Genomic DNA, 21,164 nt, shown 5'->3' on the forward strand with positions numbered 1-21,164 from the left:
GAATATTAGTATTACATTAATTTGTAAAGAAAAAGATAAAAATATTCTTATTAATATTGTCTAATATAAAAATAATAATATTTGTGTAATATATTGTAAATTGTAATAATATTTATTATGTTCGATAGGTAGTAAATTAAAAAACGATACCTTTATTTTGGGACCGACATAAATAAAAAAACTATACCCTAAAAATATAATACTTTTTTAAAAATTTTTTTTTATTAAATATGATATAAACAAATTAAAATAATAAAATGAATATATTTTTAAGAGACTATGATACTTTTGGTAAGATACAACACAATATTCAACTTTACATCACTTTCTTGCAATCATTGTTTGGCTTCTCACTCAATCTCTTGCTTTACTTCTCATTTTAGTTTCATCTTTTTGAACCATTTCAGAGACTATGTAAAATTGAACCGTTAGAATCATATTCTATCATTTTTAATTTTTTTTTTTTTTTTAAAAACAATAATTTAATATAATACTATTTTATATGAAAATTAATATATATATATTTTATTGAAATAAAAATGATTTTGAATAATAAAAAACTTGAAAAAAGAATTCCAAAAAGCATACCCCTACATCCATTGAACTCAAGTTTAAATATATTTAATCATGTTATATACTCCCTCCGTCCACATATAAAGTATACATTTACTTTTGGCACGGTGTTTAAGAAATAATAGTATTTTAATTATAATGGGTAATTAAAAGTAGTGTAATGACATTTTTGTCCTTGCTTTTTGGTATAAAAGTAATGATATGATGTAAAATAAGGGTATTTGTGGAAAAAAATGAGATATTTAATGAAATATTTACTTTGTAATTGAACGTCCCAAAATAGAAATATGTATACTTTCTAGCTGTACAGAGGGATTATTTATCAAATATATATGTATATATTAAAAATAAAGTTATTGAACCATCATTATTTAAAATATCTTTGGATGATAAATAAATTTAGTGGAATATGCTTATACATAAAAAAAAGAAAAAAATTGTTGAATCAAGTACTATAATTAATATACTCGCTCTGTCCCATAACAAATGATCATTTTTTTTTATTTTAGTTCTTCTCATAACAATATATATATTTTTTTAGTAACTGTACTATCTACCTAACATTACAAATACTCTTACAACTTACAATATATTATACAAATATCATTACTTTTATATCACAAAATACTAATAAGGTTATTTTAGTAATTTCTACTTTATTCTTACTAAAGCCTAATATAATACTCTCTTTGTCCCAAACACCCTACAACATTTTATTTTTGGTATGTCCCAAACACCCTATAACATTTTCAAAATAGTAAATCTCCACTCCATACTTTATCTCCTCACATTATCTAAATAAAAAAATAAAATATATATTTATCTCTCCATCACATCACCTAATTTCTAAATTATCCTAATTAATATTACCCACCTAAAAATCCGTGCCAAAAGCAAATATTGCACCTTATTTGGGACGAAGGAATTACTACTATTTATAAAATTCTGTGTAAAAAGTAAACGGATATCTAGTTATGAGCCAGATGGACAGATGGAGTGTGTTAATTTTGCCATTTTGATAGTTCATAATTAATATATAAACTTTTTAATTTAGTAACTATAAATATTTTACATAAATTACAGATGGGAATCATTCCTTTTGCATATGATAAATTTGTAATTTCATTTTTTTTTTTAACATATTTTTATTGATCAATAAAATAGTAATTACTGTGTATTGGTAGAGCAAAATACACGTGGACATGGAAGTGGTGACGTGGACAAAGGACAAAAGGGGCAAAAATAAAGAGAATGGTCGTAGATGCAACAGTAGTCTAAAAGACCAAAAATACCAAATGTGTCCTGTAGGGGCTTCCAAGATTCCTAAGAATAACACTACTTTATTATTATTATTATTATTATTATTATTATTATTATTATTATTATATACGTAATTATTTATTTATTTATTTATTTTTTTCAAATCTTCCAGAAACAACAGCCTTACCATTTCTTCCATTCCACGGCTTTTTTTAGGGTTTCGGTGCTAGTGTTTTTGGTGAGATTAAATGTTTAAAAAAATTAAAATTAAGATTTAAATAATTATAGTTTATGTAATGTTATTTTATTTTTTTTAAAAATAGATATTTAAGAAAAATACTATTATAAATGAATAAACCCTAAATTTTCCACATATATTATTATTTACATTTCGTATTTATTAAAAAAAAATATTATATTAAATATAAATTCAAATCAAACACTTATTATTGATAAACACTTTTCTATCTAAATCCAACACCCAAATTGTTCATATTTTGTCATTTTCATTTAATAAAACATAAAATATACTTAAATTGATTCTTTTAATAAGCATAATAAATATTTTCAAACTTACACTTATGTATATTAATACCATAAATTTAAATTAAAACATACAATAAAATATTTTACATATAAAAAAATACCAATTCAATATTTCTTAAACTTCGCGTCAAAACATAAATATAAACATTTTAAGTGAACATAGTAAGTATTACACTCAAAATTAATTATAAATTCAAAATATTATATATATATATATATATAGATTTATATCATATAAAAAAACTATTCTAATTAAAGATTATACTATAAAAAAAAAAGCCCCTAGTCCAAAAACCCTCAAAAGACATAAACAAACCCTCAATTTTTAGACAAATAACCAAAACCCCAAATACTTTAGCACTTTATTCACTCTTTCTCTTTAATCCCCACACCAAAATGACCTCAAGACTCAACATTTTTTTGCATTTGTTCTTACACTTACAACACATCTTCTTCTTCACACACTTCTTGTCCAAGAAAAAACATGTCCCGAAAATTCTTACTCGTCGTTGTCGCTATCTTCTTCTCTGGCCTATTGTTGAATGTCTCGGGCTCGAGGATTATTTCCGGTCTTTATCCAAGGGCAAAAGTGGAACTACTCCCCGAAAATCCCGGGTGGCAAGATCATATGAGGCCGGCAATGGCTTTCGACCCAAATGCATCGCAAAAAAGAAGAGTTCATCGAGGAGCCGATCCCATTCACAACAAAATTGTCGAGCCTTAATGAGAATGGATGCCGGATTTCGGGATAGGTTAGATTTTTTTTTTTAGTTTGTAGATCGATTGCTTTTTTTTTTTTTTTTTTTTTTTGTTTACAATGTTTGTAGATGTGATTTGGAGGAAGAAACGAGCGAATGTGACCATAGCGTATTTTAACCATAGGTTTTTATGAGTAAGTGTTTTGTTCGAGCATGTAAATTTTTTTAGAAAATGTTTGCTTTGTTGAATAGAATTATAAAATTTAGAAATTTTTATTTTTTCTTAGTATTGTTTGGATGTAATATTATATATATATATATACATATATTTGTATAAAAAACTACGATAGTTATATGATAAAAAGTATAAAATCAAACTTCAAATAACAAAACATTTAATTGATGAAACTGAATTATATAGCAAATGATTTAATGTAGTGTTTTGTTTAAAAGTAAATTTGGCGAAGTTTATATATAATATTAATATAGAAGATATTACTTTTAAATTATGGGTGTATTCTATTTGTATTTTGCAGTTAGGGTGTGTTTGTATTGTGTTTTGGTTTGATGGAAATTTTTTTTAAATGAGATATTATAAATTGTGCAGCTAATATAAAAATAATGCGTCTATTTATTACTACAAAGGGTTTGTTTCTTTTGCAAGAATTTTTCAACACATTTCTAAAATAATTAACATATTATATATATTTATTATTTTTATATTATCTACACAATTCCCTATATCACATATAATTTTTTTTATCCTTTAAACCAAAACACAATATGAACACACACCACCGAAAAGAAAGAAATCTTAGTATGTATTTGATTTTATACTTTGATTTAATTTTAATTTCTATAATCGTTAAATTATTTTTTATGAAGAAAAACAATATATTCTTTTTTTTTTTATGAAAAAGTGTAACAATTGTATAACAACAATATATATATATCTCTAGAAAACCTAAATTCACATGTATGCCCATATTGTTAAACAAACCAACAAGTACAAAATTGATCTTATGCTTCCTAAAGTGATCCAAAAGGCCAAAACACTTACCCTTTCAACGATCTATTGTATCTATTTTTTCGATGTAAGTTTAGCATTGTATGAGTTTTCTTGCGAACAATCGTTTGCCAAATCATGTCGACGGCGTCGTTAGGACGGGACGGGTATTGATATTCGAATCGTCCCGTAATATTCTTCAACAATTCCGACATTTTGGTCCATTCGTCACGTGGGATGCCTCGAAGGAGATTTACGAGGAAACCCTTCTTGATAGCGTCCTTTGCACGAACAAATATGCAAAAATTCGAGTAGTCGAGGACGTCCTCGAATGGCAACTCGATCTCGTCGCTTATTATGACGGGAATACAATGACTGGTGATGGCGTCGAATAGACGATTTGATGATGGGGTGTCTCCCGCGATGCTTAGGCAAAATTTTGATGTGGACATGCCTTTTGCTGCGGAACTAACCCCATTTGTGTGAACACTCCCGTATTTGAAATGTACGTCTTTCTCGTTCTTTAGAAGGTTATGTAAAATTTGACGAATCACTCCACCCTACGTGAAAAAATAAAGAGTTCAGTCTGCTCTGATATAATGTTAGAAGTAATCGATAAATAAAGAGAGAAGACCGGATATTCAATCTAATGTCATATATTTTACTGCGTATAAAAAAGATAAATAGAAAAAACTAACGGTATTTATGAGCAAAATACGACGAACAACTTAATGTTAGGGTTAGTTTGCTCTGATACCATATTAGAAGTAATCAATAAATACAAAGAGAAGACCGAATATTCAATCTAATGTCGTATATTTTACTGCGTATAAAGAAATAAATGGAAAAAACTAACGGTATATATATGAGCAAAATATGACGAACAACTTATATGTTAGGGTCAGTTTACTCTGATTCTAGAGAACACTAAAATATTCAATCCGATGACATATATTTTACTACTTATAAAGAAATAAATGAAAAAACAAAATCATGGTATATATCAACAAAATACGATGAACAACTTACATGTTAGAGTCATTTTGCTCTGATACCATATTGAAGTAATCGAAAAATAAAGAGAGAACATTGAATATTCAATCTAATGACATATATTTTACGGCCTATAAAGAGAGAAATGAAAAAAAAAAAACTCATGGTATATATCAACAAAATGCGATGATTAACTTACATGTTAGAGTCATCGACAAATAAAGTTAGAACATCGAATATTCAATCTAAGAGCATATATTTTACTGCGTGTAAAATAATAAACGAAAAACAGACTCACGATATAAGTAAAACACGACGAACAACTTACATCTTTTCTATAGATCGCCCCTTGGAAATACACCAACGTTGGCCGTTGATCAAATGCCGGCAAATTAGCACCCGAGATTGTCGTCACCATATGCTTGTAGGGCGCGATCACGTCCTTCTCAAGATTGGCTATCTTCTTCGAATACCTTCCGAAATCCGATAACAAAAACATGCTCGACCCGAGCGTTTTTCTTACAAACAACATGCTATTCGGATGGTGAGCGACGATCAAATGATCCCTACCCCTCTTTCGCCCCCATTCTTCCCGACCTCTCAAATACCGAACCAATTCTTCTTGCAACTTTCTATCGAAATTAAACCTTTGTTTCGACGCACGAAGCTTAGGGTTACGATTATAGCTAAGGGACGAAAAAAATGGCACGAATACTATATCCGCTACCCTTGAATTATGTACTCTAACGGCAGTACATGGCCTAACTACAGTATCTGTATCTGATGTTAGAAGATCGAGCGTGAGCCAGTATTCAGGACTATGTTGTAAGTTTAGGCCACCGGGATACCTCGGGATTTTTCTCGGATTATCCAAATTAGGCCATGTTTGGTTTGCACCACCCGACCAACCCAACATCCCGAAGTGAAACTTCGGGGGCAAATTGTACATATACACTCGAAGAAGCGCTTGCCTTTCGTTGCACGGGTTATAAAACACTTCTTGAGTTATGTTCTTTGAAGGGAGTGGGGGAGTTCTTACACGACTCATTCCTCGGCCGGTTATGGAAATCCTCGTAGGGGTACTTGATGGTGCCATTGTGTTGTTTTCGCCGATCAAAATGAGGAGTTTTTTTGGGATGATAGGCGGGTTTTCGCGAAATTTTATGAGGGAGAAGAGGGAGGATATTAAGAGAAGGATTGAGAATGTTAAGATGTAAGAAAATAGTCTCGTAAGTAATGTGACATTGTTGTTCTTGTCCAAACTTATTGTTAGAGACATGTTGGAAGATCGACAAGAAGTGTTGTTTTTTTCGGGTGATCAATTTGAATGAATATGAACCGTTGGATCCATCGGAAGATCGGAGATGATCGACGGTGGAGATTGATCCTTCGTCAATGTTTGATGTGGTTTAGTGTCTTGGAGAGACAACAAATCAACCTGCAAATGAAAGAACAAATAACATCATATTGAATAGCTATTTATATCAAATTAAATAATTATTTTTTTATTTTACAATGCAATCTCATAGTTTTCAATAAAACATATTCCATATACTTTTTTTCTAAAACATGTAAAATTAAAGATCTATTTTTTATTAATTATATTGCATTGAAATTTAGTTTTAAATTCAAAATATCATGTCAAACTATCATTTCAATTCAAAACCAAAAAACTCAAAATCAATTTTATCCCAAAAAAACCAGAAAAATAAAAACTTATAAAATTACGAAAAAAGGAGTACCTCTAGATCCACCTATATAGCCTACATACGTAACTGAATTGAACACATGTAAAACGACTAAGGGATTCATCATCTTCTTCAAAGGAATTTAAAAAAATAATAATAATAAAAAAAAAATTCAAGAACACAACATGAACTCCTTTAAATCCTTACATATATATATATATATAGATAAATTCGAAATCGAATCGTTTGTAAAAACACACACATATATATATATATATATATAAATATAGACATACCTTATGAGTCGAATAATTAAATCCAATTGAATCGAATAAAAATCAAATATTGTCTGCGCCGCCGGCTCCTTTGAGTTTCGATTGGGACAAGGTTGTTTTGATTCCCGAAATTATAATTATATGAAAATGTAAAAAGTATTCCGAGTAAATCACCTCTGTGGAGAAGAATAAGAATAAATAGTAAATAAATAAATAGACAATAAATTAGATAAACTGTAAATGGGAGAGTGTGTGATTTTATTTGGAATGTAAATCAAAATGGAATAGAGTAGGTTTGCCACACTAATCTCGTCTCCACTTTATTATTATTATTAGGGAAATAAATTATTTTTTGTCCCAATATAACTAAAATTCATCAATTTTGGTTTCAATATAAAAATTTTATCAATTTTGGTCCCAATATAACCAAAATTTATCATTTTTTTTAAATATAACTAAAACTAATTATTTTTGGTCTCAATATAAAATTTTTATCAATTTTAGTCCTAATATAACCAAAATTCATCATTTTTTGTCCCAATATAATTAAACTTTATTTTTTTGGTCCTATAGTCAACAAACCGACGGAAAATGCTGACGTGGACTTGCAAGATTGTGCAATTTCTTCAAATATAAATATAAGGTTTGATTTTTTCACGTCAGTATTTTTCGTCGATTTGTTGACGGTGGGACAAGAAAAGATAAGGTTTGATTATATTGGGACGAAAAATGATGAGTTTTGGTTATATTAGGACTAAAATTGATAAAAATTTTATATTGAGACAAAAAATGATGAGTTTTGATTATATTGGGACAAAAAAATGATGAGTTTTAATTATATTTGAACCAAGATTGATAAGATTTTTATATTGGGATCAAAATTGATAAATTTTGATTATATTGAAACTAAAAATAATTTTTTCCCTTATTATTATTATTATTATTATTATTATTATTATTATTATTTGTCAAAAAAATATTATAGTTTTAGTAAGTACAATTATTATACACCTTCGTCCCAATTAAATCATTTGACATTGTGTAATAGAGTAGAAATAATAATATTTTATCAATTAGTATAGCAAATAATTATTTTTACTATAATAAAAAATAAATACTTTTAATTGAGAATAATAAAAATTATAAAATAGATACTTTCGGTTAGAATGAAGAGAATAGTTGTTAAAAAAATTATAGCACACAAATTTTTATTAAAAAAAAACTAAAATATTCACTTATCCAATTAATCGTTTCCTCATGATCTATTCATCGATCTCTATTAACAATGCATCGGCTCTTTTAGATCGATTTATCCATATTATTATAATTTTTTACATTTATGAATTAAATTCTATAGTAAAAAGAAATTTCTCTATTGAATTTTTTTTTCTTTTTAATTTTATTTTATGCTATTATTTCTTTTCAATTTTATTCTTTATATCAAATGCACATACAAAGTGAGACGGGTTGACATAATGAACTCGACTCTCAATCTATTTTATAAATAATAAAAAATGTGTGTTTTTCCGACATTTTTCCAGATACGATTTTGAATATATACTATAATATATTAGTATATATTATTATTTTTAAAAATTCAATATTCAACATAAAATATTAATTTTTATATTATTTGAAAAAGTTTTATACATCACATAACCAAAAATATATATCGTATCATAACACTAAACAAACAAACTTCATTTTGAAATAAATAAAAAATCAACATAAAATCCAATTTTTTTTTTTTAAAAAAGCAAATAAATACATTTTGTATCCTTATTTTTCAATTTTTGACATTTTTGCGACGAAGTAATTGTCTAATATGATTTTTTACCTTAAAAACACATGTTTACATATATTTTGAAATTTTGAGTTGATTTGAGAATTATAACCTTAAATAGAAAATTATTTGATTTGATATAAATAAAAATTAGATGTGATAATTTGAATAAAATATCACTTTGTTATTTTATGTTTCCAATAAAAAATAAATATTTTTCTAAGAACTATTTATGAATAATAAACTTGAAAACATATTTAAATAGAATATAGATTTATTTTGAAATTTTGGTATGTCCGTAATTCGGTATTATAAATATGAAATCATTGGGCTTCATAAAATGCTTTTAATGGGCCTCACCTAATGACCACATGGGCCAAAATTAGAATACCAAGAATATTTATTTATTTATTAAATGCTGTTTGTTGAATACAGTTACATTAAAAAAAATAAAATAAAATAGTTTTTTTTTAAAAAATTTTATTTTGTCTATATTACAATTTAATTGTTCCATCTTTTTAATTAGTATAAAGTGACAATCTTAAAGAACAAATAATAATAATAATAAATAAAATAAAAGTAATCATTGTCTCATGCAATATAAGTACAAAATTGTAATAATTTTTTAATTTTTTTTAAAATACTTTTTTTTTTTATGACAACCCAAAAAAGAAAAGCGAGCATATATTCGAATGAGGACTAGAGTAATAAAATTATACACTAAATTGTGAACATAACATTCACCGACAACGCATGCATGAACAATGATGGATTTGTTCACTTTGTATTTTTGAACGATATAATTTTCCATAAATATTATATTAAATACAATATACTCCCTCAATCCAGCTATAAAGTATACATATTTCTATTTTGGGACGTAAATATTTAATTAAATACCTCACTTTTTTCCACAAATACTCTTACTTTACATCACATTACTACTTTTACACCAAAAAGTAAAGGTAAAATTGTCATTATACTATTTTTAACTGTTAAAATATTATTATTTCTTAACCACTGCGCCAAAAGTAATTGTATACTTTATGTGTAGACGGAAAAAGTATATATATATATATATATATATTTTATTCACTTAAAAAAATAGCAATTTACTAAAAAAAATATTATTTTTTATATTACTACGTAAATTTTCATCCCATAATATAAATTGAACGCAATACATTTTAATAGTTTTAAAAATATATTTTAATAGTTTTAAAATATAATTGTTGTTTAATAAACACCAATTTTAATCAAATTATATATTCTCTTGTATTGAAATAATCTTATTTGATAAGTCAATACTTGCATACATATATATTATCATCAACAATATAAAAAAGAGATTTTTATTTTTTTTAGCACATTTATTATTTTGATCATTTCATTTACACATGTATAAAAATATTCATAATTATTAAAAATGTACTATGCAATATTAGCACGTGTGCTGACATGGATCCACCCTTTGATAATTCTTGGTACTATTTAATTATGTATATTTATTTATTTAAAAATATTAAATTCACAACAATATTTAGTATTAAAAATTGGTACCACAAAATTAGTCAATAATGGTTTCGAAAGTGTTATATCAACACATGTTGATAATATTCTAATATCAGATAATTAGATATAAAATTATTTTTAGACATACTTAAAATATCAAAACAATAAATAGTGACATATATACAAGACAAATTATATTTATCGTAAATAAAGATTAAATAACAAAATATTGGTAAAAGGTAATACTATAATATTATAATTTGTAAATAATTATTTCAATTCAAATAGACAGAGCCCGGAAAATATGATACAATGAATCATATAATATATATATTATATATATATTTTTCCGATGTCGGAGGACAAATTAATCATTGATCATATTTAAAGAACAATAGTTAGAATTTACTAATTTTTTGTCTTGATAAAAATATTAATATTAATATATATAGGTAGGTAGTGTCCTTTATGATTATATATATATATATATACCGCTTCCGTCCAGTTAGAAAGTATACATATTTCTATTTTGGACGTCCATTTACAAAGTAAATATTTTATTAAATAACTCACTTTTTTTCCATAAATACCCTTACTTTACATCACATCATTACTTTTATACCAAAAAAATAAAGGCAAAAATGTCATTACACTACTTTTAACTATCCACCGCGTCAAAAGTAAATGTTTACTTTGTGCGTGGACGAGGGAGTATCATTTTATCTCATTAGTCATTAATCAAGAATGCAAAAAATTTGAAATTTGGAGAATTTTGAAAATATAAAAAAACTAAATATATGGTATGATATTTTGTAAGAAGATATATACTTATTTTAATATTTAAAAAAAAAATTAATTTGACAATAAAGAATATCAATACTACTTCTAAATATATATATATATATATATATAAAGAATAAATTATAAATTATAAAGAATAATATATATATATATATAATTTTTTAAAATTATTTTTTATAGTGAAGCCTGCATGGTTTAGTGATTTGACCTATTTTGTTAAATGCATGCATTCAATTTAGTTTTTTTTTCTTTTTTTATTCTATTCCTCGTCAATATTATAAAAAGATTATAATATAGAGTTATTTTAACAATATATATGATATATATATATTTTATTTACCCATAAAAATTATCAAATCAAAACAAAATATTATTTTTTATATTATCGATACAATTTTTTTTTTTTTAACATAAAAAATACATTATTCTAAAAAACACAAAATGAACTCACCTAATTTCAAACTGAGCCATACATAAAATCATGAAAGTAATATATTTATGTTGAATATTTTGTACTACCCACAAAATTTTATTTTAAATTAAAACATTAAAATTATTTTTATTTATCCTTTTAAACAGTAAACTTACACTTCAATTCAAGATGTTGATTTATTTTTGTAAAGATTATACATAGATGTTCACAAAATATTTATATGATGCATATATATAATTTTTGTAGTGAATTAAACAATTTATAAACTAGTCAAATTTTTTCATTGAATTATATATATATTATAAAATAAATATATTTAACATTTCGTGGGCCATTTGGTATTTATTTATTTATTCACTAATTAATCCAATGAATTTGGACATACTGACAATAATCGTAGTTATCTACAATGACGTGCATTGGGATTTATCACTTACAATAATTAGCAAAATATTTATTTTATTAATTAAGATCATACAACATATATATGTGTATATATATATATGTCATTTCTTGAAATTAAAACTAATTAAGAAGAACTATATTATTATTATTAGAATTAATTTTTATTGCAAAGTAACCTCTAGTCTAGAGACACCTAAACATGCTTTAAGTCTTTCCTACTAAAAGAAGATTCATAATTGCATTTTGGAATAATTGATGAAAATTTGCAATTAGTTAATTAATTTATTTATTTTTGGATTTTACATAAGATGTGATTTGATAAGGCCAATTCTTCCAAATTATTCACAATTTTGTATATATGCTTTATATTGGTTTGATTTTTTTTTTTTTACCAAGAAAAATAAATTATACTGTTAATTAGCATAAATAAATCAGAATATGAAAGATTTGGGATTGCATGTTCAAAAAATCAATGTTGTGGTTGTAACACTCATTATGTAAAAGTTATTGCTACATTGTATTATAGGTTGTCACTTCCTATTATAGATACCAATATATATATATATATATATATATATATATACTAAATTAGCATGGCTTATGTGTAAGAATAACTCGGTTGGAGTCCCGTAAGGAATAATTTGGTGGTATAAGGTGAACTTTTGACGGTAAGATCATGAGTTTAACGAATGAACAAAATCCATTATTCATAATCAAGAATAGTATGATGATCCTGTAAAAATGATCTAATGGAGTGAATGTGAACTTATTGTTGCAGAACTAAGAAAATTAAGAAAAATAAACAAGAACTTAGAAATTCCGTTACTCAATTCGTTCAAAATGATGTATGCCTAGGGTTAGCCAAACCAAATATTTACGCTAGTAATTTTAGAGTACAGTTACAAAAAGAGATATATAGAAGTGTAGACCAAATCTTAACATCCAGCCTAAAATAGGTTCAGCAGTCTAAAATAGACTATGACCTAGCTCAAATCCTAGCACCCAGTCCAAATAGACCCAACGAAACCCCGTGCAATTCAGCGAAGTGACAAACAAATCAAGTTTAGCTTAAATTTGGGCTTTACAACGCATCACATATGAATTATGATAGTAAAGTCATAAGTCAAACCTCCAACGCCCCTTGATCTTCTGTAACAGGCTTGCTTAGTATGACTTTTTTTTTTCCTTGATTAGCATAGTTTGAAGTCTATCCGATGCATCCAGTGTTATTAAAGAAAAATGCAATATATTCATGTGATGGTCATTAGCAGAGTGTATACGAGGCAAGGAGAACATAAAAAATGCAACAATAAGGAGACCAATTGTACGTGTCATATAATTACAACAATCAAAATTAAAATACCATTAAGGGCGGTCTGAAAGTGTTCGACATAACATGAGAGAAATTAAAAGTCATAACTTGATGCAAGAGATGCATGGTAATCTAGAATATCACAAATGCATATTGATCGCAATGATATGATCGATGTCCGAATATTTTGAGCATTCTGAGAGACTACCTAACTATATTGAAGTAGCCAAACATGATAATTTTGAATAACGTAACCTAAACGATAGTATTAACAAGATTATATCGTCATAACTAATGATTAAAGTCAATCAGACAATATATATATCGAAAAATCAATCTCAGCTTTCTTCATAATCCACAAATAATCAAATCCATAAAAAAAAAAGATTGAACGAGCAAGCCACGAGGGGTTTGTTCACGTAATATTTTTAAATGAAATAATTTCTCATACATATTATTAAAAGAATAAAATATACACACATTAATAAAATATATATTTTATCCATTCATAAAAAATTGATAATTAAATACAAAATATTATTTTTTTTATTACTAACAGAATTCTTGGTACAATTATTAAAAAATACTTATATTTAAAAATACAAAGTCAACAAATCTAAATAGCTAGTGTAAAACTTCGACCTTTTAGTCAACTTTACCTAATTAAACCAGTACAAAAATAATAATATAAATAAATAAATAAATAATAATAAAGTAAATTAATACTAACCTACATTATGGACACAAAACATGAGTAGATATGTGGGCCAAGTTAGCAATCTTTTCCTTTTATTATTATTATTTTTTCCATAAATCAATGTAAGTGGGGAAGGGACCAAATGAAAGACATAAATGGATGTGTTTGTTTGTGTTTTAAATTATTTGAATGTATTGTTTTGAATTTGAAAACTTTTATATGAAAAAATAAATTTTAAATTTGATATTTTAATTAGTATACTTATTTTTGCTTCCATCTCCACACAATTTACAATGTTTAGTGTTTCAAATCTTCTTTCACATTATTACTCCATTCGTTCCAAAAGTATAATTTTATTGTGTTGGGCACAGAATTTAAGAAATATTGATATTATATTGATAGTCGGTAAAAAGTAAGGATAAATGACTCTTTTGCCCTTGTGAGTATATTGGTGTAAAAAGTAGTGGCAATTGTGTAATAATAATGAAAAAGTTGGGATAATTTTACGGTGATATGATTATTTATGGAAATGAAACTATTGTTTTGAGACGGACAAAGAAGATAAACAAGAGTATTGTATTAAGACGGAGCGAGTATTATTTATCCGGCTGCAAGCTAGAGTTTTAACCTACACTTCTATATATTTTATGCATTATTTTTATAATTCAACATATGAAAAACACTTAGGGCGTGTTTGTTTGTAAATTTTAGTTTTTAAGTTTGAATTTTTGTATAATAAAAAGTTGAATTGAAATAGTTGTTTGATATGATATAAATAAAAGCTGATGTGATGTTTTGAAAATAAAATAAATTTGTAATATAATATAAAAAAAATTAATTGTTTGATGTGATATTTTGTAGTAAAATTTACAAAAGAACACAATCTAGTGAAAACACCTGACTTGGCTGCCCATAAGTAGATCATTGTGATCGAAGTAGATTAATAAATATTTGTGTTCTTATGTAATTTTTTGCTTTTTCTTAATTTCTTAGTTTTCGCAATAAAATGGACAATGTATGCAATGTTTTTGGATGTAAATTGAGGAATTAAATAGTAAAAAATAAAATAATATGTATACAAGTAAACATATATGTATAAATTTTATGTAATTTTAAAGTTTGATTTTAGTTTTTTTTTAGGGTTTGACAATTGCGATTATTTATAAAAATATATCAACTTTTTAATAAAGATAGCATATTTAAACTACTATTTAAACCCAAAAAGAAAATTAAATTTCAAAAGATAAGTAATACTTTTAACTTTTCAATATAATATTTCTATAAAAATTAAAACATTCCTTTCGTTCGAGTCAAAAGTATTCATTTGATTTTTGCACGTGAATTTAAATATATTAATACTTCCTCCGTTCCATAACTATATATCCGTTTGCTTTTTGCACGAAGTTTTAGAAATATTAGTATTATATTGGGATATAGTATGAATAAAGTAGTAATAACTACAATAATCTTATTAGTATTGTGTGATATAAATGTAATGACATTTGTGTAATATATTGTAAATTGTAAGGGTATTTGTAATGTTAGGTAGATAGTACAATTACTAAAAATAAAAATAAAAATGAATACTTTGTTATGAGACGGACTAAAATGGAACAATGAATAGTTTGTTATGAGACAGAAGAAGTATTTTATAAATATATGTATAGTCTTTTTTTTTTTTTTAACCATTGATACTAATGATATTGAAAGAATCATGACAAAAAAAAGAAGTATTTTGATATTTAATTGATATGTACTTTTATTATAAAAGAAAACGAATATCTTTTACTTGGATATATGAAAATGACAAAATAAATACCTTTGATTCGGAGGGAAAAATTTTTTGTGACAGGGTTAATGATCGAATAACAAACATAAAACGTAAAGAAGACACAGATTTTTGTGGTTCCTCAACAATATGTTGACTACGTTTACAAACATAAATGAAAAACAAATTTTATTGACATATTACAAATTTCATATCTCTAAAATTTATTTAAATAAGCTAAGAGAATACATCAGACGAAATAAAAAAAAATAAAAAAAAAATAAAAAAAAAAAGAGTGACAAACACAGCTTAATATTATAATACATGTGATGATACAACATTAATTGATGCAATTCAATAAAATATGGAATTGAAGTCTTGTTGTGTTCCTATTTGTTTGGTAAGAAAACATATTATTGTGTTGAACAGTTGGAATTCTTGCACATCTTGTCTGTTGGTTTAATCACAATTCTAATTTTTTAGTAATTAAATTTCTCTACACATTCCCCAAATTGAATTTTATTTTATTTTATTTTTAATTAAAGGGCACTCTTCAATATTTTATTACAACTCTCCATACACATGAAAATATTATATATACTATATATATACTAAAAGTATACTATTTTATTACTTATTACTTCCCCGTCCCAAAATTATAGTCTTGTTATATTCGGTATGAGATTTAAAAAATATTGATATTATACTAGTAATTTTGAAAAAATAAGGGTAAATGATTTTTTTTTGCCTTTGTGAGTATATTAGTTTAAAAAGTAGTGGCAATTGTATAATAATAATGAAAAAGTAGGGATAGTTATTTATTGAAATAAGACTATTATTTTAAGATAGACAAAAATGGTAAACAAACTAATGTATTGAGACGGATGGAACACTATATTACATGTCCACTACTATTTGAACTAAACTTTAAAAAAGATAATATATATATATATATATAATTCGTCTGTTGAGATGTATTTCTATGTATATGTTGCGAAGCAAATGGACTTTTTTAGTTTTGATTTTTTTAATTATAATATCATTTGTAATAATAAAAAAAAAAAGCACATCCAGCTACCCTTTTTTATTTTTTATTATTTTTTTTAATTTTTACATAAAGATAATAAAAATAAAACCTTATAAAAAACACATAAAGAACTGACCATGGGAAATGAAATTTGGAGGGCATTTTAATTTGCTAGTTTTGAATGAAACTGATGCTTTTAGATATGTTTTAGAATTGTTTTAATATTTTGAATTAATTATAAAATTTACAAATATGAAAAGGAAATAGTAGCTTAACTTACTCCCTCGGTCCACCGCCAATCTATCTATTTTGCCATTTTAGTCCGTCCATCGCAAATGTATCAATTTCCTTTTTAGTAAATGTACCTTCCACTAAAATATAAAATTACCCCACTCTTTATATAATATTACACAAATGCTATCAAATAGCACCATTTAATACCATAAATGTTAAGGGGTATAATAGTCTTTATGTATATCAATTGTACCACATCTCAATATAATATCAATATACTGAAATCTACGTATAAAAAGTAAACGGATAGATAGGCAGTGGACGGAGGAAGTATGTGATTTAAATTTATATTGTATGTGATGCTTTTATCAAGAAATATATTTTTGATGTAATAATTTAAATAGAAAAATAGGATTTGAATGTAATTTTTTATAAGGAGAAATTTTGATAAATACTATAAAAATAAAAATATAAATATAAATAAACAAAATTTTAATGTTTTCTGAGAAACAAATTGTTCAAGCACATGAATTAAAATTGAATAGGGTTATATTTTTATTAAAATCTTGAAAAATTCTTGGTAAATCTGAACTTTCAACTACTCTTAAGTTTCAAACTATTCTTGAAAGAATAATTAAAAAACAATCAAATTTACTGCAGTAAAAAAGTACACATCTAATTAATATATATATATATATATATATAAATATTTTTATATTCAATATATTTCAGACATACAAATGAAGAACAACAAAATCTTTGACTTAAAAATTGAAGCCAAATTCTTTCCAATCTTGAAATTGTTGAAATGAAAATTAAAAATAAAAAAAATAAATAGAAAATAGGCATTAATTCCGACATAATAAACTTTGGAGGTGATGCTTTGAAAATAAAATAATTTTTTGATGTAATACATTAAAATACAAAATATATTTTAAATTTACTATATATATATATTTAAAGATTATTTATTTATTTTTGGCAAATATATATAGCAAAACAAAAAATTAAAAACATAAGCAAAATAGAGTGCTTAAAAAATTTCCCTTTGATTAGGTAAATTTCTCAATGATCATTTACACAAAAAGATACACTTTTCTTCCTCAACAAATTTTGCAATCATCAAATCATATATATATAAATTCATATGCACTAAAATACTAATTAATTTCCTCATCCAAACAAATTAAAAACTTCAATTTTTTAATCATAATAACTTAACCTCAAATCATCAATCAATCAATAATCCCAAATATTCTTCCTTCAAGAAGATGGTGAGAATGAATTGTCACAAACAACCTCACTTTCAACTTCTCTCCGGTGGAAGCTCCGGTGGCAGCCGCAGGCGGCGCAGCTGAAAGCCATGGCGGTTCCCTCAGGCCCTCCGGCCATGAACTCCCGGCATCCGTCAACGGCGTACCCTCCGATGGTGGCTGCATGATTCCTCTGACATTCGCCGTATCGAACTGTCCGGACCACCGGGCTACTCGAGCTTCTAGAACCTTCTCTTCTGATCACTATCTGTCTCTTCTTCATCTCAGTTATTTTCCCCCTTTGCAAACCCTAATTTGATTTTTTTTTTTTTTTTTTTGTTTGTTTGTAAGAAGGGATCTATTTGTTGTATTGATCACCAAGATTCTTGATGAAATGAATTTGGGGAGATTAAGGATGTGGAAAGATTTTTTTTGTAGATAACTGAGTTTGGGGGAGAAATGAAAGCTCTGAAATTTTTGGAGCTTAAGCAAACCCTAGCTATGGTGAAGGGTATTTATATTGTTTGAGTTTTCTCTATTTCTTCCCCAACTTTGAAAAGTAAAAGGATATATATATATATATATATATGTATGTATATTTATTTATTGAAAATAAATATTGAGTATAATGGTTTGTATTTGTATTTGATTTTTTATTTTTTTATTTTTTAATGAAAAGTGTACGGACTAAACAGTAAAAATATTGGTTTGAAATTGAACCAAACAAATCCGTAAGATGTTTGAAATAATTTTAATTATTTATTAATTAATTAATTTAGCAACTTATTATGGTGTGTTTATTCTATAATTTTTTTTTCTTTGTAAATATTAATTATTTTATTTTACAAAATGTGACACCCACCCCTCTACTTAAATTAAAATTAAAATAAGAATGGGATAATTAAAAGGTAAAAAAATTGAAAATAATTAAAAAGGAAAGAATTTTTCTGTTCATCATTTGATTCTGATTGTTATTTATTAATTAAATTAATAATTGTTTGCTTTAGATATCAATATAATTAATTATTGTGAATTGATCACATATTATTATTATTATTATTATTATTATTAATTGAGGAAGCACCAGTCCCCCACTAAGAAAAAGACACCTACAGAGTGGCATTTCTTCTTGGCTTGTACATTTTATTTTATTTTATTATTTTTGCCTCAGATGATAACGATATGCATTTTTTAATCAAAAAATTGTCAATATTAATAATAGTGATAGTTGTTTTGGTTACGAGATTTAAGAAATATTAATATTATATTGATAATAGGTAGATATTATAAGTAAAAAATATTTTTGCCCTTACGAGTATGATAGTGTAAAAGATAGTGACAATTATGTAATAATAATGAAAGACTAATGGTAGTTATACAGTAATATTATTATTTATGGAAATAAGACTATTATTTTAGGACGCAAAAAAAAATTTAGTAAACAAGACTATTGTATTTGGACGGAGGGAGTATTATTGTTTGAGAAAATTATTGCTCTCCCCGTCTCATATCTATTTTAAAAATATTAGTATTATATTGGGATGTAGCAGAAATAAAGGTAAAAAAAAAAAGAAAAAAATTAAACTAATCTTATTAGTATTATATGATATAAACATAGTAACATTTGTGTAATTATTGTAAATTAGAAAGGTATTGTTAGGCAGATAGTCCAATTACTTTAAAAAAAAAAAAATTGATATTTTATAATGAAACAGACCAAAATTGACAGATTTTCAAAGAACCGAGGGAGTATTATTATTATTATTATTTAAGTCTAAGTACACAACCTATCAGATCTGTATCGGATTAGTCCTACAATTTGAAAAAAATTGGCAAAAATGGTCCAGGCACTGGAGTTGCTGCCGTGACATGTTAAAAATTGTGTAGATGACAAGTATATAACGTTTATAAATTATTTTTATCAAAATTTTATCGTTCTTAATGATTTTTAAATGTTTTTTACATGTTATTCATACAATCTTCCACGTGTCATGATTGTATTGTATCAGCAACTTGAGTGACTGAGTATTATTTCTGCCAAATTATTTCTTTATTATTATTATTATTATTATTATTATTAGTGGACACCATTATAAATTGTGTGAGATTAGGTAATTAGCAGCATAATTGTGGAGGCATCTTTCAAGGGTAATTTTTTGACCACCGAAGATTCTATCTTGATTTTAATTTGATTTTATTAATGTTGAATAAAAGCACTTTGGGTAAATGGAAATATGATTATATATATATTTATAAAATGTTAGTTTGACTTTTATTTGTAGATAAATAAATAAATGAAGTGTATTTTAAAGTTTAATTTTTTTAGCTGAGTTGATCATTTTTTTCATCTAACTTTGACACTCTATCAGAGTTTTAGATCTTAAATTCGAATTCTACCATCCACCAATTTTTTTTAGTTGTTTGTCATAAAAAAAAATTAGACATATTTTCTTTTTAAAGTAATATATATATACATCAAAAAAACTTTTTACCATTTAAAACTATTTTTTCTATTTTTCTTACTATAAAATATAAAAAATACACATCATATTAATTTATGCTCAAATCAATAAATTTATTTTTACATAACAGATGAAGTAATATATTAACACACAAGAAGTTCCTCAAACTATAATACTCCCTCCGTCCGGTAAGTTTTTCCTTTGGTTTTTGCACGTGAATTAAGATAAATTAGTATTTTTTATGGATACATAGTGTAATAAAATAATTTAATGTCTATTTTTGATTTTGACATAGGAATATTTTAGTATCATTGATAGTTACTTTTTCTAAAATAAAATGAGAAGTTTTAACTTGGACATAATAAAATAAAAAATATTGTCTCAATCCGGCTCTAGAGGTCTCATTTACTTTTTGTCATTGTACTTAACATTAAAAAT

General features: G+C 25.4%; 2 protein-coding genes across 2 annotated transcripts; both read right to left on the reverse strand.

Moving 5' to 3' along the window:
* Window positions 1-4,124: 4,124 nt before the first annotated feature.
* Window positions 4,125-6,355, reverse strand: LOC127246180 (probable arabinosyltransferase ARAD1). The gene is made up of 2 exons (XM_051267430.1): window positions 5,405-6,355; window positions 4,125-4,643 (listed from the first exon to the last, which is right to left on the reverse strand). The coding sequence occupies exons 1-2, from the start codon at window positions 6,353-6,355 to the stop codon at window positions 4,134-4,136; spliced, it is 1,461 nt and encodes a 486-aa protein (XP_051123387.1). The 3' UTR covers window positions 4,125-4,133.
* An 11,681-nt stretch (window positions 6,356-18,036) lies between these two features.
* Window positions 18,037-18,803, reverse strand: LOC127246118 (mini zinc finger protein 2-like). The gene has a single exon (XM_051267348.1). The coding sequence runs from the start codon at window positions 18,545-18,547 to the stop codon at window positions 18,275-18,277; it is 273 nt and encodes a 90-aa protein (XP_051123305.1). The 5' UTR covers window positions 18,548-18,803; the 3' UTR covers window positions 18,037-18,274.
* Window positions 18,804-21,164: the final 2,361 nt, after the last annotated feature.

This window comes from Andrographis paniculata, unplaced genomic scaffold (genome assembly GCF_009805555.1).
Source record: "Andrographis paniculata isolate CXL003 unplaced genomic scaffold, ASM980555v1 Contig26END, whole genome shotgun sequence".
NCBI lineage: Eukaryota > Viridiplantae > Streptophyta > Magnoliopsida > Lamiales > Acanthaceae > Andrographis > Andrographis paniculata.